Raw genomic sequence first — 25,445 nt, 5'->3', positions numbered from 1 at the left:
AAATTATTTAAAAACCTTTTTTATATTACTCTCGTAAAGATCGACTCGGGGATTTGTTTGTGTTCGTGACCTATTTTGGAGCAAACTCGATCAAAGTTTTTTTCCCAGCGACCATAATTCTTCCGCGAAATCAGTAGTGATCACTTCCCAAACTCCAGGTCTACAATAAAATACACAATGGATCCTCCTGTAGTGGTCTAAGTGGTTGGAGTAGCCCTTTCATCAAGCGTCAATCAATCAATAATACAATTTCGCCGCTAGAAACGACTCTTTTTTTGGCGAAAAAGTGCATTTGCATCGTCCTGAATGTTTAAATCGACTTTCGACAGTACGTATTGTTGGAAATTGTTTCAACCGAATGTGCGAAAAAATTCCATTTGTGAAAAGCGTCTGGTCGACAGTTCCGCAGGAAATTAATGTGTCTCTAATCTTTTTAAATGGATTGTGAAGGCAGCGAGGAACAGCTCCTCTTCATTAACTTTCCATTTTTTGGCTTCGTTAGTGCTAATTTTAATGAGCATGTGGGGCAAGTTCCATCTAGTCCATGTAGCTCCACAGCCGCCATTTCCTAGAATTACACAGTGTTATCCTGCAAACACATGTTGCTTTAGATTAATTTCAAGTGTAATACATTGCTTCATCCGTGTCGGAAGAGAATTACAGCTTGGTGGACAAAATTTCGGAGAAAATGTGCAACACCTGCTCCAGGAAGCGTCTCAGCTCCACGTAGTTACTAAGATTTGAATTGCGGAAGGTCATGACTTTATGGATCATATAAAGCGGTAATAATATTGAAGCAGGATTTATGGCGAGATTTAGTGACATTTTACTGCGGCGTAACAGTATCGTCACACCGATAATTAATTTCAAACGTGATATAGACCCACCCGGTGGGAAATCACGGAATAAAATTCTATGCGAAATTATTGGAAACTTTGCCACTTTTCCCTTGAAAAAAACTCTCATGCATTTTCGATACGCAGCAAACAAACAAAACCCCGCCGGAAAGTTAACAAATATTCACTGTCATTCGAATTATGGAAACGTGAATTATTACGCGACGTAACTCCAAAACTAAAAGTCCTAGAACAAAACGGTCTGTTCCAGCGAATTCTACGGTTATTCCGCTAGTTTCCCACATTAAAATTATTTAAAAAAAAATTACCTAAAGTTATAATGGTCATTTTACTTACTTACCTTCAAAAAAAATACTTTAGAAAAGTTTTATGCACTTTTCCATGTCTTTAGAAGCCTCTAGGGATCTTGAAAAATGTAAGAACAAAATAGGTTTTTCTGATTGTTTTAATTATATATGTATTTTTAAAAAATAATCAGAGTAATAGAAAATAGAAGATTGCCAACAAAAGCAAAAATTAGTAAAATTTAAAAATAAATAAAAAAATGAAAACAAATTAATTTAGATTCGCCATTGTCTATAGCTTTTGAAACTGTCGGGACATTTGTAAGCTTCTGTCCAAAAGCACGCCATTAAGTGTTTGGGATAATAGAGTAAAAAACTAAACATTTACACCTACGTACGTCTACATAACCACCTTTGTTCTTACGCCATGTAAAATAAATGATGTGAAGTTGGTTTGAAATTTCTTGACGCTTTATGTCCATTAATTTTCTCGTAGCGTGACCAGCTTCGGTGATTTGATTACTGAATACAACCTGAAAACTAGCGTTGGCAAAACAGGATAAATTCAACCTTAATAATAATTTTTGTGCAGGAAAAATAAACAAAAATCGAAACAACAATACGAATGCATTTCTCATAAAAATTGTACCATTGGGAGCAGTTTTAAAATGTTTTATCAAATTTTCAAGCTGCAAATTGTGTAATTTTTCTTGTTTGCGTAAAGGATGGGATTCCATTGTCGTAATCGCGACCTATTGGTTTCTAAACTAATTTACATAAATCAAATACATATTTAACGATTTGGAGTTAATGCCGGGCTCGTAATAAAGACGTAAAAATTTGAACACCTCTAACAAGCACACATAAATCAGCGTCGATAATTATTGAACACATGGAACAATATAAATGCAAATGTGGAGCGCGGGAAGTTGTAATAAGATTGTAACCCGCTTTCTGGCTGTGACTTCCAAAGCTCTTTGTCCTGATTTTCCCAAAAACTAAATTTTCAATTGGTACCTGGAATAGGGTCGATAAAATCGACCCAAGTTTTCACTCAAGTTGACAGCTTCATAGACACATCGCCGGTTTGCGCAGACTGAAAAAGTAAAAAGACGCGGATTCCTTTGTGCTGGAGCAGAAAATTATCCTTGGTTCGAGGGGTTTCAGGACGAAGTCTTGGCGAAGTGTAGCGACTAGAAAGCAGGTGTCCAGTGCTTATGCGCGAACCTCTGCAGGATCGGTAATCGCTATCAGATATGTACCATGTCGCCGATGGCTTTACTTCAGTCGTCTTGCCGCCTCCAACGTCGACAGCCGCCCCCAATCAACGCCACCGCTCCAACGTGACAGCCGATACTTCACACAGGTTGGTGGAATTTTTTATTGATCCTCAAGCTGAAAGACGAAAGCCCACCTGAAATCACTTTTTCCACATTTTTCACGAAAGAATGACTAGTTCAAGCGCTAAAAATAACAACCTTCCCGCTCCTTTACTCATATTTAGCCTAAGTTTATTTTTACAAAACCGGCTATTAATACTCTAAAAATCACCCAACTTCGAGGAAGCTCCAAATTTATTGTTACTCTGCCTAAAATACGCACGTTGCACACGAACTCCCTTGTGGAAATTAAGCCCAATTGTCCACATTTAATCGTAAACCTCCCGCGTTCCGTCGTAAAAAGCTTTTTGAAACTTTGGAAAATTTAATTAGGAGCATGACATTAACTCAGATAAACACGTAAAAATGCAAATTAATTTCTCGCAAGACGGACCAACGGTCGATATTTTTTCAAATGCATGCCAAAATGCCATTCGTGACAGCGGGTCCCAAGATAGTGAGGATTGTGATCAAATATGCAATAGATCCGTTGACCTTTCCTCGGTAAAGCTCCACTTGATAAAAACAGAGCTGCAGCTTTCATGCGATTGAGTGTGCAATATTTATTCGGTGCGGTTTAAAAAATGTGCTCGGAATGATGTGGAAAAAGTTCAGCTGAGAAATGGTGACATAAAGGGGTTGCGAAAAAGATGCGAGCGCTCGACTCCGCGCTCTATTAATTCCCTCCAACTCCCACCTTTGACCTGTGACCCTTTCGCGCCACTGTCTTTCCAGCTTACAGGCCAGGTCAATTTAGTTTTACGTTTTATCAAGATTGGAATACGTTTTCGCTTCAATCTACTGGAAAATCGGTTGTTTGTTTTGCTAATCCGTAAATTAATAATAACATATCACGCACCATGAAAAGAAGAATTAACAATTCTCATAAAAATATCTCGCTCCACCGCAAACCGTCATCTATCAAGCCTCGCTTCTTACGTGCTAAGCATAAATTTACAATCGCTGTTGACACATAATTACAGAAACGCTATATTTTGCCCACATCACAATTTCTCGTCATTCAATTGAATTGAATTCTATTTTATGAAAGTTGCACTTTTCCATTTCTAAAACTACGAAATTCTTTCGTGACTTTTCTCAAGTACCAAGTAAAGTATTCCATATCCCCATGAGTGTAAATCATATCGTGAACGGCCCAAGCAATCAATACCGTATTTATAGTTTTTGAACCTTTTCTGAGAGTATCGTCTCGTGTTTTAAGCCATCAAAGGTGATTTTATCTTCTGCTTGTTGATCGTTGAATACCAAGTAGCGCCTCATACAGAACTGTTTTTTTTTTAATATTTTATTGCTAGTTAACACAATCGCGGAGAAAATATGCTCTTTGACATTATCGTCCTTAAAAACTCAAAGGGTTAAAATGTCACGTTGATGATCGGGGAAAATACCAATTACACTCTTCAAAAAACACGAGTTTTATCAGCCGTTAATTCCTGTTTTAATACAAATACAAATCTTGCACCCGTAGCTGTAAACTTGACAAAGAGGTGCTGCTAACTTTACTACATATTGACTCCAAAGGGTAACATCGTAAGTGTCAGCTAAAATTTACAACAAGTATTTGGTTATTGACATTTTAGAGATAACTCATCTTTACTAATCATTCGCTGTATTTATCACCTTTTACAATACATTAACTTGTTCACGTTCACATTAGTGTGTAAATAGTTATTTAATAGAATATTTGCGAGACACCTAGACAAACTTTGTAAGTATTTACATTATTTATGAGAAAAATCCTTTTATAACTAATAAAACACTGCAACTGAAGAATGAATTGCAAGTTTTCGTGACACCTGTGGCGTCTTATAAATATTGCATTTTTATTTTAAAGCTGTGAGAAATCAGCTGAAAATGTCGTATTACCAGCTAAATTATAAACACTGTTATGGAAGCCTAAGGACAAAAGCTCTCTTAGAAACACACAGCCAAGTATTAACTAAAAATTAACTGTTAATTATATTTAATACTGAGGGGAGAAGTTTACATAGTCTTGAAAATAAATAACTGAAAAACTATTGGTCTTAAGTTACGTCGGTTAAAAACTATATCCGACTATTTCGATTTGATGGAACATTTTCCAGTTTTTCCTTCTTCACCGGTACGTATTATCACTAGACATCAAGAAAACCATTTCAAATTTGATCCAAGTCTTTGATTTTTTCAAAATGTTGTTTGTTTAATGAAAAATAAATACCAATAACTCAGGAACCTTTTGAAAAAGGGGATTCTTCCATTTATCCTATTTGCATTTGTCTACATGTTACCACGTGAGCGAGCTTTTATGCGAAATAAAGTTGAACCGACTGAAATCGTTCTTTATACATATTTATAATGGACGGTTGCATTGTTCTGCTCGAGACTCCACAAAAAAATTTGAATAGATGGATGGGTGTGAAGTAATAAAACAACTGGAGAATATAACTTTTTTAAAGTAGTAAAATGTTCTTAGAAAAGGACCAGTAATTAAGAAACAAACTTCAAACTTTAGTATCACTGACAACACCTTCAATTAATTACTTTGAATGTTTTTCTGTAAAGGTGAATAACTTCCAATGTGAAATATTATTACAAAGATAGGCATTTTCCCTAGATATTTTTTTTAGCAAAATCTAGAAACTTTTTAAGGCTTTTTTTGTTAATCATAATAAGTTGTGTTGTATATATTTTTTCGAAAAAAATAATAAATAGGTTTGCCACAGTTTTCCGCCAAAATTTCCAAAAACGTCTCCCATTACCTCATCCTTTTCTTTTTGCTTTTTCTTTTTAACTTCTCTGATTTCGTTACTATCGCTTTTTGCAAATTGAAAAAGTTTTTGGGATTCGGCTTCATAATAATTTCGTTGGTATTTGTCGCCCCCATTTGTTCCGTGTTAATAATTGATTTGGGGCTCGCATCGTCCGTCATTATTCTTCCCACCACTTAAGGGCTAAACCAAAGACAAAACGACAAGCGATAAATCCCGCGAAGGAGGCAATAAATCCCCAACTTTTTAGCAATTCACCCGCGTGAACCCATGCCATGCGACGCAAAACAGACCGAAAAATCGTGAAATATAGCAAATATGCATCCGTGCACACAGAGAAGGTTAAGTGATCAGCCGTGTTGGCGAAATACTAAATTTAAATGTGGGGCGCAACAATGATTCCATAATATATGGGACACTTAACAATATTACCAACCCCCACCCCGGCTTCGCGCGGAATATGGCTGCAATATATTCCGTCTATACGTGAAATCAATGTGTTCAGTTGGTTGCCATGACAATCTGGTACGGTTGTCATGGCTACGACGTCGCTGCACAGACGCTAGCGTCGTTGTACAACGGCGCCATGACCAGCCGAAGGCAGTCGGCCAAAGCCGCCTTTCTTCGACGATGCGCGAATTTTTTCGCATTTTGTTTCGCCCTGACCTGATTATTATACAATTTCATTTCGCCGCGAGCTATTTCACCGCCTTTACCTTAATTTACTTTCATATTTGTACCAAAATGAGATTGTTTATTGGCGCCAAAAATGTCATTAATATCGGCCATTAATACGTACGCAAGGTAAAATTTTTGGACACCCTTTCCCCCATTTTTCACAGCCCTGCGAATGGTTTTTATACCCCTGATGTCACTCGCAGATGTTCACCGTGACGCTTTTTCTCTTCTTTTCGCACACTAATTAGAACTATACCTAGATTAATCATTTTTAATTAAAACCAAGAATATTTCGTAAATTCATTAGAAAAATAGGAAGGGATCATGACTATTGACTTTCGGGGTGCAGTCACCTTTTTAACACACACCTTGACCTAGAAGCGGAAACACGAAAACTGAAAAATTGCCAAAACCATTGGTTCCTTTACTGTGTTGGAAAATATTCAGGAAAAACTGTTTTTCGCGATGATGGATTGAGTTAAAAAAGTAAAAACTGTGGGATCGAACCCTTTTATTTTTGATTGGATTGGCAGTTTGCACAAATATCGCGCAGAGACTGAAAAGAACAAAATCTTTTTGGATGGGGAGACAACAGACAGGGCGTCGTTTAGGTAACGACGCTTCCTATCCTTTCATTTCAGCCTCGACCAGTGTTAGACGTTTGAGCATTGTTTTGATATCCACTGAATTTTTGCTAAAAGTTCTCCATTCTGCAAATAACAGTTTGACAGCAGATTTTAAAACTTTTACCAATACTCAGCCGAAATTCCGATATGTCTAGAACACTGACAACACTCCATGTCACGGTCTAAAAACAATTTAGAGAGGATTTGATTATGATCAGGTTCATTCAGGTCACACATGAAATAAATTGGGGAAAGGCATTTTTCAAAAATAGAGTATTGGAGGACGAAAACAAACTTTTTCTAAACTGCGAGCTGGACGGGTGAAATCAATTCTTTCTAAACGTTGAGCGGATAAATAGATTGAAAGGAACGATCGGACTTGAAAGAACTTGAAGTTGTTTTATTATTAAACACGTACGTAACCTACCCAAATAACTTTAGGATTATTTCGCGCTCAGATGCTCCAAATAAAACATTTTCAATAACAGACGTAATAAAAGTTACAATTATTTATAATCCAACCACATCCTGAAAATCTTCGCAATTCGTATTTGAACAGATGATATCATTCTACCTAATGCAGTCTCAGCTTTTAATAGTTATGACAATTATCTTAAATGTTGTAGCCTTGCACTGTGCGATAAATTAGCTTTGATAATTAATCTTTTCTGCATCAAGCGCAACAAAAACAGAAAATCAGGTACCTGAGGGGCAAATGGAATATTAAAAGCCACTACATGAACACATCATAACTTTATGACTTTAATCAAAAAATTAATTATCGCTGTTTAAAGGGTCATTACTATTTATATGACGATGTAATACCATTTCTTGGCTGCTTAATTATAATTAAAGTATGCAGAATCATGCTACCAAGCGGAAGTATTACATGAATTCTGTATTAAGTTCATCTGGAATGTGTGCCGTCTGTACCAGTTAAAAGGAAGAGATAATGTGTTTTTATTACTGGATGTGGCTTAACCATCAAACTGTTACGGACCCGGTTTAGAAACAGACAAATTATTGTATTGTATTTTGAAGTAAGGTGTTGTTAAGCCATAATTGGAAATATATGATAAAACGCTTAATGCGGACCCTTATCTTAATGAAAAACGCTTGGGCCGAATAAATATTTCCTTAGGCCCATCAAATCGGCCATAAAATTACATTTCGCTAACCGCAGTGTTCTAATATTCGTTTTATTACGTATGGCAATACGTAAAGAATTTATCAGGTCGGTTTGTGCAAACCGCCTCTTTTTTAACCAACCACCAGTTGATAGTTAAGTGTATGTTTTATTGTGTTGCGTTTATTGTATATTTTCTCAGCATCGCTTCCACTTGTTGAGTAATGCAAAACTCGCTTGATCGCGTTAAGCGCGATTTCCGTGACTTTGTAGCAGGATTTGGTCGCGAATAGGGGGAAAACCAGCAATCAGGTGTCATAAGCCCATTTGAGTGTGGAAACTTGTGTCTAATCAAAGTTCGTTCATGTATCTCCCGTTCGGTCCTGCTGCTTTGTGCAGGAGCGTACTTGGAAACTTGTACCGTATATTTTCTCATTTTGTTTTGTTTCTGTCTACACTCGATTATTTCCCCCACCTTCCAAACCATAGAGCGGGAGCTCTCACCCCGAAATCTCCATTTCAAAAGGGTTTTTAGGGATAATATTATATACCGGGATCAATAATTCCTGAGGCGGAAAGAACCGGCTTTGGCCGGAGGTTACCGAACGCCGGCGTCAATAGATTCAACAATATGAACTGGTGGGGGCGGTTTACTAATATCTATAAACTTAGCTGCTTCCCTTCCACCGTAATGGGCACAGAACGCACCCCATCCAAACAGGGCATGTTTACCCAACAGTATTACATTCCATACGTCCCTGGAATAGCGATTGGAATCCTGCTCGGACAACACAACCCTCCAAGTCAACAACTCCGCAGGAATGTTCCAAATTCTTTTAACGCTACTCCTTTGACTCCACCACGATGGATTGCCCTGTTTTTTCCTTTTCCTGATACCGTAAATCTACCCTTATCCGATCGGGGGAACCCAGCTTGATAATCGGATGTGTTACGAGTCAAGACGTCCTGCTGGGGGTTACAGAGACTTAATAACCACCTGTAGACCCCACTAGGTCAGTAAAATCGAAACATCTAACTGCGTGCAAATGACCCTCAAACTGCTAACTACGTCCATTCAAACTCGATATTTCCTCCATAAATTCAAATGATACTGACCCGTTATTATTCCCGCTGCAAGTTCAAGTTCACAGCGAAGACGACAAAATCTTATAGCCGACCCATGGCAACATACTTTTTACAACATTCTCTGATTTTTGCCCATTTATTGTTTTTTAATTATATTATATTCAAATAAAGATTGAAATAAAAGTGCGATTGGATGATGAGTGGTGATCTAAACATTTGTAAACTTTTCTCAACTGTTAAAAGTTTGAGTAATGAGTTAATCACGTATTTCTTCCTGTGTGCAACAAGACCGATTTTCCATATTTTCGTGGCTCGTAACATCAAAAGCGAGAAACCACTTTACACCGGCTTTCCAATTTTCCTAAAAGTCATGCAAATATTTCATTCTCGTAAGAGCTGAAGTAAATTAAATTATAATCCTGTCGACGGCTAAAACTACTACCTGGATACAACGTGGGCTTGGGTCCACCTAACTTATAGCCCACGCATCATTCCACAAAAATTAAATCGATATGTCTCCATCACCACTGCGATAATTCAAATGAGTTATTTTTCTAAATCAAAAGTCCACTTTGATGATTACTGACGTTACTAATAGTTCCTACTCACGCTAGCACAGCCAACAACTGATCGCAGATAATTGTAATAAATAATTCCAGAGTGAAACAAGGGTTTTAAATTTTAAACGTACGGAAGATCAATGACTCCAGATCAAGGAAATCGATCGATAAGCAAAATTAGGTGTCCTAAACAAAGTTGTGCCAAAGCCATAACCCGAATCAAATAACAAAGGAGACTGCATCAGTCACAACTCAGACCCAGTTTTCAATCAGTGGATTTATTTCAGCGCTGACGCTGAAAAATTGAAACTTTTATGACTGAAATCAGGAACGTTGGGTTGATGGGTGGATCATGGCGAATTATGCGCCGGCCTTGACATGAAAGTAGCTCAAGGAAGAACTATCAGTCATTTGTAGTTCTTTGTCTTGAGTGAGATCAATAGTTGGGCCAAAAAATGCCCCGCTTGCAAATAATTATTCATGAATGGAATAATGAGATGCTATAAAATGTAAACAGAGTCACAGCCCCGTTACAACCCTCCAGTTCAGAATCAACAAGTTATGTGCGTAAATCGCGGCTTTTGTTTTCTTTTAAATGGGACGTTTTAGTGGTGAAAGTTATGATTCTTTTATTGTGAGCATAAATGAAAAATTCCCAAGTAAATATTTACGGAAAAAGTGTTGTAACTACAGTCTGAGCTTTGACAGCTTCTTTCATATTTCATAAAGCAACTATATTATAGCTGACGGGCTCTGGACATATTAATAAATAATTCACCATCTAGCCGAGTTAACCGAAGAGTTTATCGAAACCCTCGATCACACTGAATCTTCCAGATTTCCGAACGCAACGTAGAATGAGATACTTATTTTTTATTTGTCATTTGCATAATTGAATCTCTTTATACGAGACGCCAGCATAAATTCGTGCAAACGTATAGTGTAATTAAAAAATGTTAAGATCGTCACATTCATATGCTGCTAATCAATGCAATAAAAAGTAAAAATTACGCGCTATTAACGTTGAATCTTACGCCTTTTTAAAATTAAATTATTTGCAATAATAAAAGAAAATTTATTGAATTGCTGCTAGCGAGGTAAAATACGAACAAGTGGAGCAATGGTTGGTCCAAATAATTAATAAAAAACTTTGGTCCTAAATAAAAAATGCAAAAATGCCGTAAGCTAGCGAGAATCTGACAATGAAGTCTCGTGTTTCATTACGAAATATTTAAAAAGGAAAAAAAGGCGCTTAAAGAGCGTTTTTTGGTTTTTTACGCCTGAAATCAAGATTTTCCTGCATTCTTCTTTTCGGTACTTCAGCAACTTCATCTCCTAAAAGTGCACTCGATTATTGTTTAGAGCGCAGTTACATTCCCAAATAAAAAAAGAATGTTTTGCATCGTCTTTCGGATTTTATCTGTATTCATGAAGCCATCATCAGGTATTATCCCGGAAATCCCCTTTTATGGAGGCTAATAAAAAATCGGAACACAGCAACGACCTTATTTGCGTGCATATTTCGTGAACCCCGGCATGGCCTTGATAAAAATTGAAATTTTGTCCGTAAAAACTTTTCCAACTTTATTAATTCGTCTCCCCTTCCATTCATATTTAACGATCCACAAATTAAAACCGATCATTAGTGAAAACCCCAATTTTCCAGCTAAGAAACTAATTAACCCTTTCTGAACAAATAACAGTGCTAAACTAGAAACACCTGTTTCCTCCCACCCCAGTTATGATTGCGTGATCTTAAAGAAGGCAAATAGAACAAGCAAAAGCCATCAGAAGTAAATCCCCAAAGCCAGAAGACCAGCCCGAGCTGCAATTACACAGAGCACATGAATAATTAAGCTCCGTGCAAGTGCCAGAACTAAATTATAAGCAAAAAAACTGCCAGTTCAAAACAGAATCAGTGAGCTGGCGCCGGTCGCCAATAGTCCTTGTTGTCGTGGCAACGTGTGACGTCACGACGGCTCCACCAACGGCGTCGCGACGCCGAAACTGCGCCTCTGGTGGCGTTTCTCCCAACCAACACCCACGTGCTTTTCTCTATTTTTAGTCGATGGAAATTCTTCCCGACGCGGATTATTTCTGTCAGATGCACTTAGACGCGAGTAGCTATTTAGTAATTAATAGCGGCTCCACTAATTAAAATCGTAATTTAAGCGCAAAATCGCGAAAGTTTTTGGGAATTCCTTTGTGGGAATTTCATCAACCGAGTTCAAACGACTGGAGACAGCAATTTCGCTCCAGGCTTTGTGCTCCGTTCTTTTGGCAAATACCAACAAAAAAATGGATAAAAGTTTAGCAATCGGGCTTGAATCTTCATGAACTGGTTTAATTTAGTAGTAAGTGTTTGCAGGAGAAGGCAATATCGCCCTATTCCAATTAATTGCACGTCGTAAAATTCCCCAGTCCCTCGATCTAGCAGACAAATAATCGCGTAGAGAGTGAAGAAAAAAACTCTTCCACTCATTAAAACTAGTGTTCAGTGCAGTAAACTACCTGCTGGAAATAATTCAGCAGGAAGCTCGGTTCTTACATTTTTAACCGAGAGATGGCTGCACCGCTATTCATCGATTCTCCTTTACGGACCTGTTCCTTCAAAGCGAAATAATCTTGCTTTTTTTGCCTCTCTCATCCATTAATAAATGATTGCGGATCAGAGTAGGAAGCGCAGTTTTTGTGCCGTTTTGTTGTGTGCAAAAATGCTAAACGTCGCTCGTTTTTTCCCCCAAAATGCGCGCGGGGGTTTTATTAAACTTGATTAAGAATTTAGCAGTGAAATTAAGGAAAGTTCACAAAGCTGACTCCGCCTGAAACTCTTTCAGTCTGTACCTTCAGGAGTTCGGGTCGAGTGTATTATTCAACCCGTAACATCACAAACAAATGCCCAATCAAAGTCACTCAACTTATGACTTATGCAAAGGGTTTTTGAGCTTCGAGTCGCACCTAAAGCTCGTTGGAATTCGAGATGGATTACAAGGTCATGCGGAGCGACATTTTCGAAAAACATTTGCTTTAGCGATAATCCCAGAAACCGAACACACTCAGAATTTGAACTGTTTATTTTCGCCTTCTGTGCTTACAGGAATGTGTAAAAATAAACAACGAGGGTGAGCCAAAATTGCTGACGCCGGCTCTGGTCACCTCAGGTTTAAAAATTAGATCACAAAACAGAATGAGGGAAACTGAATCAAGTGCAACGTTACTCTAGTTTTGCAAATTGCAAGAACCGTTAAATCATTTTTTCAACTTTCCTGCTGAAAACGGTATAGTTACGGCGAAAATGAAGGACACTCGAGTAACTGTTGCTCTTCCTGCTCTCCTGCTATTCCAAATACACACTGTTAGCACTATCGTAAACATAAAATTAATTTGTTTTTGCACAATTAACATTAATTTGTCGTTTCTCTTTGTGCCAGATTTGCCACGAATCCCAGACCGACTATTCATGATGCAATGAAGACATTTGCAGGATTTGGACGACCAGGACTTGTTTCAGAAATATAGGTAATTACTACAGTTTTTTGGTTCTTCACAGGCTGAAATTTTTATCACCGACGTCACACGAAGTGACGCATGTACACAGTAAACAAGAAAAGACCTAAAATAATTAACAAGTTATACGTCATTATTCTATCAATTTTATCAAATAAAGACCGATTACAACCACTTGCTCAAACAGTTTTTACGACTGTTTTAGTTATCTTTGTCTGTTGTTGAAATAAATTTTCCATAACGTACGATGTTTAAACCTGTTAAAAAATTAATCGAATAAACGCTAATGCTGTTTTATCTTTTCTTTTACTTCATTTATTTATTTTTAAAGCTCGTGTCCATGTGGCGGCTTTTTGAAATGTGTTGAAAGCTACTTTCCCACTAAAAGAGGAAAGCTCTACTGTTAAATTAATTAGAGAAGCTGATTACGGGATTTATTTTGAATCTACTACACGATGCTTGAAAATCCACTAAAACTATTTAGTGATCGTTTGATGTCGATTTTATTTTTGTGAAGCTTTGTATTTGGTGGGATAAGAGGAAGTTTTTAATTAATGGTGCCTCTTTTAGGGGTGAACAAACTGCAAAAAATTGACTTTTTCATCATTTTTGGTCAAGTTCTTATCGGATTATGTACTTACAAGCATGTAAAACAGACTGTTGTAAAAAATCGGAGTTTATATTTTTTAGAAACATATTTTCAGCGAGTTCGAATAAATTTTTTTTTAATTAATAAAATGTGGGCATTACAGTCATATATTGTTGATTATTTGACCGTCTTTTTACACAGAAATTATGTAGCTTTCGTGGCAATTATTCAGCCCTTTGACGGTTTTATTTTGTGATAAAATATTCGCGCGGTGAATGGCTGGTGTCTGCATAAAATTCTCTCCCATTTTTGTCAACTTTAAAATTGCGATCAACTGACACGTCATTACCGATGGCAATCACTATTTGCCACAGGCAATATCAGAGTTTGTAATATCACCAAGCTTGCATACTAAATTGCAACGTTGTGGCGTTTATGTCACGTTGCAAAAAATTCGAGCAAAAATTTCAACACCCTTTCAACGAAATTTATTCAAAAACAAAAATCATTTCTATTAATTTCTGGTAAAGGCGTAAACTGATTTTTCCTCAGAATAATTATCCGGAAGCTCCTTTCCTACACCATGTTATCTATCAGTAGCTCAAGGCTTGTGATTTTTTTTACGCAAACGGATGAACCAAACTTAAATAACCCGTGTCTCACAGGGCACAATGCAGTTAAAAAGTGAAATTAGCTAAACCTGGCGACACTGCATTTCCATCAAAGGCTAAAAGGTCACGGGACTAGCCACAAAGTCTAGTAAAAATAATTTAAGGTCAATCGAATTTTGCGTAATGTGGAAACATGCCGTAATGAACTTCCATTGTATCTCCCCCTGAAGGAATTCGATTGCGAATTCTGAAGTTTCGCGAAATTGTATTAGAGCACCTGGTGCCACAATATTCGGGGGAGATTAAGGACTCTTCCGGTCGGGATTTGGTAATTGGGGCGAATAGGGATAAGCCCAAGGACTTTCGACCTTGACTATAGGGATCATCGCCTTAGTAACAATTAAGTGAGGATTCGCGATCGAAACAGGTCCGACTTTTGAAATTGTTTTGTAAAACGTTGGGTCTTTTTCCTGTTGCTGTAAGACTGTTGTGAAGGGGAGATGTTAGTGGCTTTAGAGATGGGTGCGTGGAAGCGTTACGTTGCGGTGTATTTATAGCACCAACCAAATGAATCTGTTTACTGTTTTTGAACGCAATAGCACAATCAACGCTCGCACGTAATTTTCCACCAAAACTTTCGATTCCGCCTCGGAATTGAAGTTCCGGACACCCTGGACCGGAAAATGGGGGACTTGTAAGTCTTTGGGCTCTGTTCTAGCCCCAAACACATCTTTACAGACGAAATTCCTTGCCGACCTATAGTATACGATACGTCATATGCTCAAGTTTACCAGCAGCGCATGCGTTCCAAAATACGTACACTCGCTGTTAGTTTACAAGCATAAATTGCTGCTCGCAGTTGTACAAAACTCGGTACAATGAACCACAAATTATCAGATAAAATAAAATTTTTATTTCGTGGTTGAATAAAAATTTGGAAAAAGTGGGAGAAAGTCGTTGGAGCTTTTACGCCCGGAAAAAGCTCGCAGCAGTGCCCGTAAAAGCTCCGCCAGAACCCGCCTGACTAAAAATAGTTGTTTTTCGAAAAATTGTGGGTGACCCATGTGTTTGTGAAACCGCAATATCGGCCTCAGCGTTACTTGTGGGATGCAACAAGAGGTCCGAGCAGCGAAAACCGTTTCAGTTAACTGCAGGTGACTATTCCCCTTTTCTAAGGGCAGGTGCGTCCAAAATCGCTTTTTTCGAGCCGATGGTGTAACCATTTATTGTTACATTGCAGTAACTTTAGCAACTCTCTTTTATTTTTTAGTTCAAGTTGAAAGTAGGTAGTGTACCATTCTCTCGCCGGACGAATATCAGCCTTATATCCGCGGTGCTAGAGCGCAAACAACTTGATTATCATAAACAACACTAACTCGTCATTTTTATTTTATCAAACGTTCGAGTAAATTCATAAAATTTGCAAATTGAAAATGAGGAAGTTGCAATAGATTCACGTGTCGACGATTACTGTTATTTTCGCTTTATTTATGAGAAAACTTTTTTAATTAACTTTAACACGCTCCAATGCTTTTTCCATGTCAGGATGTCCCCGTCTCGTGATACACTCGCTTTTTACTGCTTCGCTTTCGAAAGCTCGGCTTAGGCCCATTTATTCGTTCCCCGAAATATTCGAATTAATTCTGACGCTTATCAGCCACCGATAACAATTTAGTAATCTTTCAGCGCGAAACGTCACAAGAGGATGTTGCGATCCTCCTGAGCTTAATCCGGCAATGTCGAATAACAGTTCGTAATAACGCGCGATCATAAACAAACAAATCACATAACAAGAACGAAAGTTACTCTCTTGCCTCCGGCACTAGATTTTTGCATTATTAATAGGCTTCCACTTTCTTCAAGTCACAAAAATATGAACTTTTTAAAACAAAATTTTAAAAGTGTCAGTTCTATATTTACGCAGAGTTTAGTCACAGTGTTTATTTACTGAACGAGGAAATGTAGAATCGTTCCAATCAAAATCCTGAAAGAGGTAGCATTTGAGTCACGTGAACCACCTAGAGATAACGTTTATGTAAACTAAGCTGCATTTGAATGTCAAATAAAGAGGTACGATATGAGATTATTTATTGAATGAAACACGAATTTTCACACAATTGGAAAACTTGTTTTGTTGGTCTAATCTCAGCTTTTGATCGGATTCCTGTGGACATAAAAAGAGAAATATGAGAAACTAGAAACCAGCGTAGTGACTGTGCAGGTCACTTATTTAAACAGTAATTAATTTCTCAGGAAAATGAAACAAAAATCAGTTCACCAATATTTCAATGGTTCTTAAACTGTCCGAAATAAACTCGTAACTCGCGGAGAAAGCCGCAAACATGCCAAGTTATCTTATGTAAATTTCAAGGGGTTGTAAACGTGAGATTTGTAAAGTTTAAGCTATTCCAAGTCGGCATAACTAATTTAATTACGTAACGTGTAATTAGTTTAAAATTATTGATTTATAATTAACCGAATTGTTTATTCATTACAGACACTGCTACCAAGCCACAGTCTTATATGGATGGGAAAGATAAATTGAGCCAATGTTCCGAGTGCCCACAAGTAAGTATGGAAAGTTTGCTTTTACAGATTGCAAAATTCCCATTTTAATTGTGACGTTACGTTTAATAAACTTATCATTTCTATATTTTTCTGCAAATCGCGAGTTTAATTATGAAGTTATTTTGCCGCTCCACTTATCCAGAAGCAAATATCGAACACCTGACTGTTGAAAACAGCGTTATCAAGCGACTTAACACTATCCAATCTTGTGAACTTTCTGAACTTGGGTTATTAATAAATCAAGCGGCACAAATCTCGTAACGCTGATAATAAGTGCAAAAAGTTATTTTTAAAGCAGCCGTTTGAATTCTTGCAGTAATGGAATTCCAGGATTTGGCGAGAAACGTATTCAGTGTTAATTAGAGTCTGCTAGCAGGAAAAGAGTTGAGGTTTATTGAAGTGTTCCTTCATCGACCCATGAGAGATTATAAATTCACGAAAAGGATTACCATTCATTGTTTATTTTAAATTCAGGTTGTCGTGCTACATGAGCCACTGACGTCATTACTAAAGATTAGGAAGATCAATATAACGCTTCCGGAATTGAATTTATAAGTACAAGTCGGTATAATGGGACAGTGGGCAGGTACCTTGCTTTAATAATAATTGCAGAATAAACGTACTTTCTCTAAAATTGAACGTTAGAAGAGCGATTGCTCATTTGAAAATGAGCGCCTTGCTGGGTCACTGCATAGTTTCCGTTTTTGTAATTTATTACTTTTAATGTAGAAGCATTGCAGTGACGGCTCCTGATTAGTGCTGGACGTTATAAATAGCGGTCGGTTGGATGCCAAAATCACACTTTGATATAAAATCAATGAGCAGAGTTCGGTTTACAAGTATTGATCCGGCGATAAAACGTAATTTCCTCACTTTATCATTTAAAGTTTAAATTTTTAAAGCGCACCTTTCCCGCGTCAAAACTTCACCAGGACGAGAATACTTCTAGTGACAAACAAATACCGGACTCGTAGCCAAAATTCGAGGTTCATTTAATCACAGGCTGTTGGTCTTTAGTGCCTCTAATCTGCATAAAATTGTTCCGACACGATGGTGTTAAATAGAACGGCCATTTGTTCGTAAACAGCGAATTAACGCCGTCTGAAGTCTCAGATTTACGTTTTCTCGTGCGAAAGTTAATTGGTGCAGGACCTCTAACACCGGGTTTCACCTCCGGGCCCTAAATCAGTGTTTACTTGTCCAATAAAATTCATTATCTTATCTGCAGCGCGCGATAAGGAAATTTGATAATCTCTAATTGATGCAAAAGTCAGGACAATGGGCCCGGTATGGCAATGCAGACCATTTCCGCTTCGTCCTGTGCCATATTGGGACTGCGCTCGGCCATTAGTATTTTGCGCAAGACAGCGTGGGTAAGCTTTGTACAGAGCAAGAACATCTCGACAAAACGCCTTATTAAAACCGGCTACGAGTCACCCTAACATTACCTATGTGATGAGAAATAACTACGAACATTTTTCCTCGGCGTATTCATCTGGTAGGAGAGTTTAGCGACCTGAAGCAATGCATGAAATTATAGTGTCTCACAGCTGATTACAAAATAGATTAATAACTGTACCCACATAGATAGGTACAGCTAGGTTGCGTCAATTTTTAACAATTTGTGCAAAAAGAAGTCAAGGTGAGCCATAGCCAAGCAGTCTCAGCAATTTGACTTTCGCGCAAAATTATTTTTAAACTCTTACAAATAATCGAAATTTAAAAATCTCCAAGCAAGGTCACTTCACGATTAAGCAATTTGGTGACGATGAACTTCCACATGTACCTGCCTTTTCGATAAATTATTGAATAGTCGAGAATTGGTTTCTCGACTTGACTGCGATAAACATTTAGAGCGCTGGGTTGCATATCCACAAAATGGTGTTTATCATTCCAGATAAACAATAACATTGTTGTTTTCCTTGATTGTCGTTAGACGCATAAGGAGTTGTATTTTATCATGGCAGTAAAACATTTCTGTTTGCTGTATATCCAGCTCCTGGTGAAGGGAACCGTTCTTGAGAGTCGGACTGTTGATCTAATAATTACAAACTGAGCACTCAGTCATTAACATTGAATTATTTTCCTATTTTTGAAAGTCTCCTCAATGGTATAAAATTAACCCGATTTATGTAAATTCCTGCCGATGAGTAAGAATTAAAACGGGAATTACGAGATCTAGGATATGTATCACTCACCGTCCACCACCAAATTAAAAATTTTTGGTTGTGTAGTCGCGAGTTTCTAGTGCATTGGTGGTGAAAGTTTTCAATTTTGATCAAACTTATATAAATCTAGCAGCAGCAAGGTAGAATTCTAACGTCAAAATAAGCGTCTGACATAATTCTAATCCCGTGTATTTCCCATTGTAACCTTGAAAGCCACTAGCAACAAATTTTGCGTCAGGAACCTGTTTGCGGCCCATTTTGGCTAGATCGGGAGCACTTGGATCGGAATCCCTCTTTACTCTCATTTTTTGACCTTGTGCGGGATCAGCATGTTAATGATTTCACGATCAGTGCACGTAATTGTGTGCTCGTTTGCTGTGTTAAAAAACAATTCTAAATTCGCTTCTGACAAAAAATTCATTATGTCGCTCGCGTAGAACAATAAATTGTTAAGTTTAAGGTCAGTGCTGCGGTCGGCGTAGCCACCGACTGTCCAAAAATCGCTGGGGCTAACGAATTTTTTCTTTCCAGTTAAGTATGTCTACTGTGGAAACAGCGGATGCGAAAGAAAGTGATACCGTTGAGCCAACCCAGGAAGATTCGGAGAGAATGGGCTCTAGCGAGTCGCTGCCCAAGCCTGACGATGCTGGGACGAGCCCGAACCCCGTTAGTTTGTTAAGCGAAGAAATTTCGAACATTGTTGAACCTGTTAAAATTTTTGTTGAAACAACGCCTTCGAGTACAAATTGCAAAGATGATTTCACGGAGCCACAATCAAACGAAGCAATCGAGACGGAACTGTTGACTGCTAACGACGGCGAAGACTCCGCGACGGAGAGTCTGCCCCCGACTGAGGAACTGACGGAAGAACCCCACGATCGGTCCGATGGATCCGACTCGGGCCTAGGCTCAGAGCTGAACGAAGAACGGCCTGAAGCCATGGCCACGGCTGCTAATTTAGGCGAGAGCGACAGCGAGACCTCGTTCTTAGACAGACTTAACGGAACGCAAAGTTCTGCTAATAATTTCGAAGACTTCAACCAGAAAGAGCAAGACTTTACTTTGCCCTCCACGTCGAAGGACGATGACGGCAAGCAAAGTAGCAACACTATCGAGGAGATTCGCGATATTTTGGACAGTGCCCAGCCGAAGAAGAGTAGTCTCAAGCGTAAGTTGATGGCGGAGGAGGATGGGCAGCCGAAATGTAAGAAAAAACGGGGAATTTCGTTCGATAGTGTGACCGTGTTTTATTTTCCTCGAGCGCAAGGTTTCACTTGTATTCCTTCGCAAGGAGGCTCCACTTTGGGTATGGGTGCCCAGCATTCGTACGTACGGAAATTTACGATAGGGGAGCACGCCAACGAACAACGCAGAATACATCGACAACTTCTACAGCAGCTAAGATCTGAGAGACATTCGACTGGGGGTAACGGAGGGGCGTCTTCGAGTGATGAGAGTGACAGCGAGGAGGAACCTAGTGATGCATCCGAGTCGGAAATGGATTTGGACAATTATTACTTTCTGCAACCCGTGTCTATCAGACAAAGACGGGCCCTTTTGCGGGCATCTGGTGTTCGAAAAATAGACTCTCTGGAAAAAGACGAGTGCCGTGATATTAGGACTTCGCGAGAATTCTGTGGTTGTGGCTGTAAAGGATACTGTGATCCAGATACTTGTTCGTGCAGTCAGGCTGGCATCAAATGCCAAGTTGACCGTTTAAACTTTCCTTGTGGCTGTTCTCGAGATAGCTGCGGAAATTCCAGCGGCCGAATCGAATTCAACCCGGTCAGAGTCCGCACGCACTTCATCCACACCCTCATGCGCCTCGAGCTCGAGAAAAAGCAAGAGAAGGAGGAGGAAATCAAAGCGGAGAAGAAGGACACCAATTGGATGGAAAACGAAAGGCTGAACGTAGACTACCCGAAACCGGACGCTCAATCAAAAAACGGCGCCAAGTACAAGTTGCGGGACGGCGGAGACGTGGAGAGCTGCGTCCACGACGGCAGCTTCACCAACCTGCATTACGGGGCCCCAGGGGAAGGCCCCGGCCATAACCCCCCCGGCTTCGGCGAGCTGCCGGCCCGGGAGGACTCCCTCGACTTGTACACGTTCCGGGAAGACTGGTACGGGGACGACGCCACTCGGGACGGTCCCGTGGCCGAAAGAAACAAGCAGCAGCACGTCCCCCACCAGCCCTTTCCGCCGTCGTCGCAAGGGTTCCATTTCCCCGACCCCCGGTTTTCTGATGTCGGTTTCCCAGCCAGTGCTTCCCCCTACCCTCCGCCATCCAATCAATACACGCAGCCGTACCAGTCCAACTTCGCCGACTTCTCCCCCGTCTTCAATCCGTACGGAGGGGGAATTTACAGCCCCGAGTTTGGAGCGAAACCCCTGGAAGGAAATTTCCAGCAAAATGCGAACGGCTACGAGCAGTTCGCTAACGAGAATTTTTCCGCCGACGCCAAGGAGAACCAATACACTAGCTTAAATCCAGTCGGGGCCAACAATAAAATCGAATCTTTCTCAGATTTACTACACGGACGGTACAATTATCCTGGATACGAGGACACGAACAATTTTAACTGTTTGAATCCGTCTGATGTTCCCGCCAGTAATAATCCCGAGAGGGACCAAAAGTGCGACAACGCGACCAATGGCAATACCAATTCCGACGACTGTGACGACAATTTCGGAGAGATTATTAAGAAGTCGATGGTAGAAACGACCTCTGCTTAAGCTAATCAATAATAACATTAATAATTCAAATTATTACGTTCCACATTATTACTTTGTTATTATTATTATATTATAAAATGTAAATGAGATTTATATATAAAGTGTAGAAAGAATATTAGAGAAAAAAGTGTTTTAATAAATGTTGTGAAGAAGCTCTTTTTATTCAATCCGGCAAGTCACATCAACTGTTAAACCCCAAAAAACACATCCTTATATTTGTACGACACGTAATCCTGCGTATTTTTGATCAAGCAATCATCTAATTTCCACAAAACCGATGATTTAATCGTCGCATAAAGCTTTTCCGTGACAAGTTTTCCCCTTTTTAAAAAAGTAATCGTCGTTTTCGGTGCCAGAATAAAACGATTTCACGTTTTCTACCAACGTTTTAAACCAACAAAACTCTTGCTTAAATTGTGGTTTTCAGCCAATATAAAATTATTCTAGCTTTTTTGTAGCTAGTTTTGTATTTTTCCTGATTTCCCCAATTTTTTCTGTGTAAAAACAACGCGTTTGAGCAATCCTTCCTGCTTTTCTCGCCTGTCTTGACGACACTCTCTACGTAATAAATTATCGTGTCGTGGTGACTAACAATGAACATTTTTCTAGTGAAATCATTTTTGTTTCAAGCTTTACAGAGTCCATATACAGCTGCCACCGAATGGTCACTGGGTCACTTCGTAATTAACTGTAAAGAATCCAGCATATTCTCCTACACTGTTTTTCACTTAAATATTCCTGTTTCTGCATTACCGCTTATTTCAATCGATGAATCTTTTCTTATTTAAACTTGTGCAGTATTTATCACTCCAAGATAAAATCAAAAGGTCAAGAATTAATAAGAGAAGAAATAATAATAAATGTTAGCATGCAGAGGCTACGACGATGATTCAGGCGTTACCTCGATTCCTGAGGTTAAGCTTTTTCGCTGCGACATTAGCACGACCAAAGAGAGGCACGGAAAAAATTCATTGCGCCAATGAGATAATCGTTTGGACTAGTTTTTCATCACATAAATCTATCATTAAGTTTTAAGTTTGCGATAGAAGCTTCAAGCAATCTGATCGAACTAGTCGAAATAAAAAAGTACTACTTGGACTGTGAAATAGTTTTATTTGTCAATTTTATCAAATTTAAGCAAGGGTAGCAAACTTCGGGTAAACTGTGTAGATCGCTTCGTTACCATCAAATTCAATGACCACGTTGTTCGTGAATGCTAACTCCAGAGTTACGTAATAACATCGTGAATCGAAGAGTGATTATTAGTGAATCGAAGCTGCTACAAAAATAATTCAAACAATCGCTGCATTTGTTAAAAATGTTGGAACCGTTAGTCAGTAAACTCAACGATTTACGTGTTATTTTAGCCAGTGGTTCTGAACAGCGTGCTGCTTTGCTGAAAAGCACGGTGAGATGGCGCCTGCTGTTCTTCCTGCTGATTTTTACACATTTTTTTCCAGAGACTTAAATTCGAAGTAGTGCCGTCCAATTTTGAGGAAAATTTGGACCCAAAAGAGCACACTTTCTCCGACTTTGTTGAAAAAACAGCTTTGGGGAAAGTGAACGATGTTTGGGAACGTCTGAAAAATGACGAAAGAAAACCTGATATCATTATAGGAGCTGACACCATGGTCACCTTCAATGGGCGAATGTACGGGAAACCCAAGACTAAAGAACAAGCCATAAAAACTATCACAGAGTACAACCACAAATCTAGACAATTCCGAATGACAATTAACTAATTTTAGCCTAACACACTCTCCAAATATTCCAAATTCAGTCTACACAGGAGTAGTTGTGAGGTACAAAAACGAAATTCGTAAATTTACCGAAGTTACGACCGTTTATATGGCAAAATTGTCTCCGGAGGAAATTTTAGCGTATGTGGAGACGGGCGAGCCCATGTAAGGATAATCGAAAGGAGTAAATTATTAAACTGTTTGATTTTTTGTGTTAATTATTTATACGACCGAGCCTACGCAAGTGTATTGTGTGGGACATAACGTATTGATTTTCAGGGGTAAAGCTGGTGGGTACGGTATTCAAGGTATGGCAAGCACTTTCGTCGACCGGATCGAAGGTGATGGAAATAACGTTATCGGATTGCCGATGGCTCGATTGGCCAAACTGCTTAAACAAATAGTTTTAAATCAATTTTAGCAAATGTGTTCTTGACCCCAAATAAAAATTCGAAATTTTTTTTGCTGTTTTATTTATCAGGACAATGGATTTTTAACGGTATCGCCCCAACATGAGTTAGGACCGTGTAAACACTCCAGGTTTGGAGGCAACCGCCGAAAATGTGCCTTCTAACAGTGGGTTCTTTAATTTATTGGTTGTTTGCCCAGCTATCAAATAGATTAACACAACTTTTATAAAGCGCCCGTTGTGTAAGGCAGGTAAAAGTTCAAATAAATACAAGATTTAACACCAGATTGTGGTTTAATCTGAATTGTGGGCAAAACAGTGCAAACACACCGATGGAATGTAGTGGAAATAATCACGATTATGAAATATAAACGTGCTGGAAATACACCATTTGTTTGCAGTTTCATAACGAACTATTGAAAACCGAATTTACAAACAATTTCGATTGAACGTTAAGAGAGAAAGTCGCTTAAAATATTTTACAAATAAAAAAGGTCCCAAAATCCAAAAATAGTCACGGCTGTACAGGTAGAAGAAACCATAATACCCGCAGACAAGTCGCATATTTGAATATGTTTCGTCCACATCCTGCGGTAGTTATCTGAGCCGAGTGAGAAGTGAATTGCTAAATTAATGATTTTTATTTGGAGCGGTGGGATCAAAGACGAAATGGAAGCTTGAATATGAATAAAAAGGCCCTGGTTATTTTTTAATTGGTCGGAATTGAGTTAATTAAACCATTTTCATCAAGAATGGGCAGTCAAATTTACGCGAAATAAGAAAAACATTCTAATGACTTTTTACAAAAAATTAGGAAATCAATCAAGCAAAGCACTTTAATCAGGTACACTTAATTACCCGGAAAGTTTATGGTGCTTGTCGAAAATCGGTTTGTTTGTAATTAAAAAAAGCTATTTGGCTTGAAACAGATGCCTCGCGCTAATTTTTTGGCTAAACATAACGTGCTCCTATTTGTTAAAACAGGATCTATTTTTCCTATTATGAAATTGATTCTTTCCAAAATCGGACAAGGTTTTTAGAAAATCGATTGGTAAAAAATCGACATTGAACTTCTCGCCCTGCAAGCACCAGAACTTGTTTAATAAACTGAAATGTTTATAATTCCACCGTTTATTATGAAATAATAATCTCGCTAAATATAACATTTACACCATCTTCACCTCAGCAACAAGCCTACAAGTAAACAAACACCACATCTGTTTTCCGAACGGCGGCATTTTGCCTGAAAACTGATTAAAAGCATGTTCAAGTCATTAACATGTGCCAAAAAGCGGCTTCGCCTTGTTGTTTAGTCTAGAAAGGTAACCCCTGATGGTCCAACCCATCATCGGGGTCTTTCGGGCAAATTAGTTTTGCGGTTTCTTACGACTGATAATACGTCATGAAGGGGCTCATATTGCTGGAAAAAAATTAGGTACAGCAGCAGTTTTTTTGCTTAGTGTGACGCAAAGACATATTGCCGACACATGCTCCGGTTACTTCTTTCGAAAGGCTTTCTCGCAATTATGCGATGGGCGGAAACAATCCGATTTTAATTTTCCTGATCAATTAAATAACGCCGGGTTACTTGTTGCACTTATTTTGCATCGTGTGGGAACCTGCATGTGTGAAATGATTTTCAACACAAATATAACTTTCGTAAATATTAGCGACAGTTTTATTTACATAATTATGTGTGAACGTTTCCTTTGTGTGCGCTTACTTTACATAATTCCAACCCTCTGGTGATGGCA

General features: G+C 38.7%; 2 protein-coding genes across 5 annotated transcripts; both read left to right on the top strand.

Moving 5' to 3' along the window:
* Nucleotides 1–2,346: 2,346 nt before the first annotated feature.
* Nucleotides 2,347–21,695, top strand: Axud1 (AXIN1 up-regulated 1). Of its 4 annotated transcripts, XM_064356617.1 has the most exons (4): nucleotides 2,347–2,507; nucleotides 12,796–12,883; nucleotides 16,569–16,639; nucleotides 19,339–21,695. In XM_064356617.1, exons 3-4 carry the CDS (start codon nucleotides 16,595–16,597, stop codon nucleotides 21,541–21,543), a joined length of 2,250 nt encoding a protein of 749 aa, XP_064212687.1. In that variant the 5' UTR covers nucleotides 2,347–2,507; nucleotides 12,796–12,883; nucleotides 16,569–16,594; the 3' UTR covers nucleotides 21,544–21,695. The 4 variants fall into 4 exon arrangements, with proteins under 4 accessions (XP_064212687.1, XP_064212688.1, XP_008194370.2 ...); XM_064356618.1 differs by lacking the exons at nucleotides 2,347–2,507; nucleotides 12,796–12,883 and adding an exon at nucleotides 14,902–15,225; XM_008196148.3 differs by lacking the exons at nucleotides 2,347–2,507; nucleotides 12,796–12,883 and adding an exon at nucleotides 14,902–15,252.
* Nucleotides 21,696–22,607: 912 nt separating this feature from the next.
* On the top strand, nucleotides 22,608–23,741 carry LOC663702 (dTTP/UTP pyrophosphatase). Its single transcript, XM_969737.4, has 4 exons — nucleotides 22,608–22,951; nucleotides 23,004–23,242; nucleotides 23,292–23,447; nucleotides 23,562–23,741. The coding sequence occupies exons 1-4, from the start codon at nucleotides 22,862–22,864 to the stop codon at nucleotides 23,701–23,703; spliced, it is 627 nt and encodes a 208-aa protein (XP_974830.2). The 5' UTR covers nucleotides 22,608–22,861; the 3' UTR covers nucleotides 23,704–23,741.
* Nucleotides 23,742–25,445: the final 1,704 nt, after the last annotated feature.

This window comes from Tribolium castaneum, chromosome 5 (assembly GCF_031307605.1).
Source record: "Tribolium castaneum strain GA2 chromosome 5, icTriCast1.1, whole genome shotgun sequence".
NCBI classification, from domain to species: Eukaryota; Metazoa; Arthropoda; class Insecta; order Coleoptera; family Tenebrionidae; genus Tribolium; species Tribolium castaneum.
The sequence above is the reverse complement of the archived record's forward strand: the minus strand, read 5'-3'. Positions and strand labels throughout refer to the sequence as shown.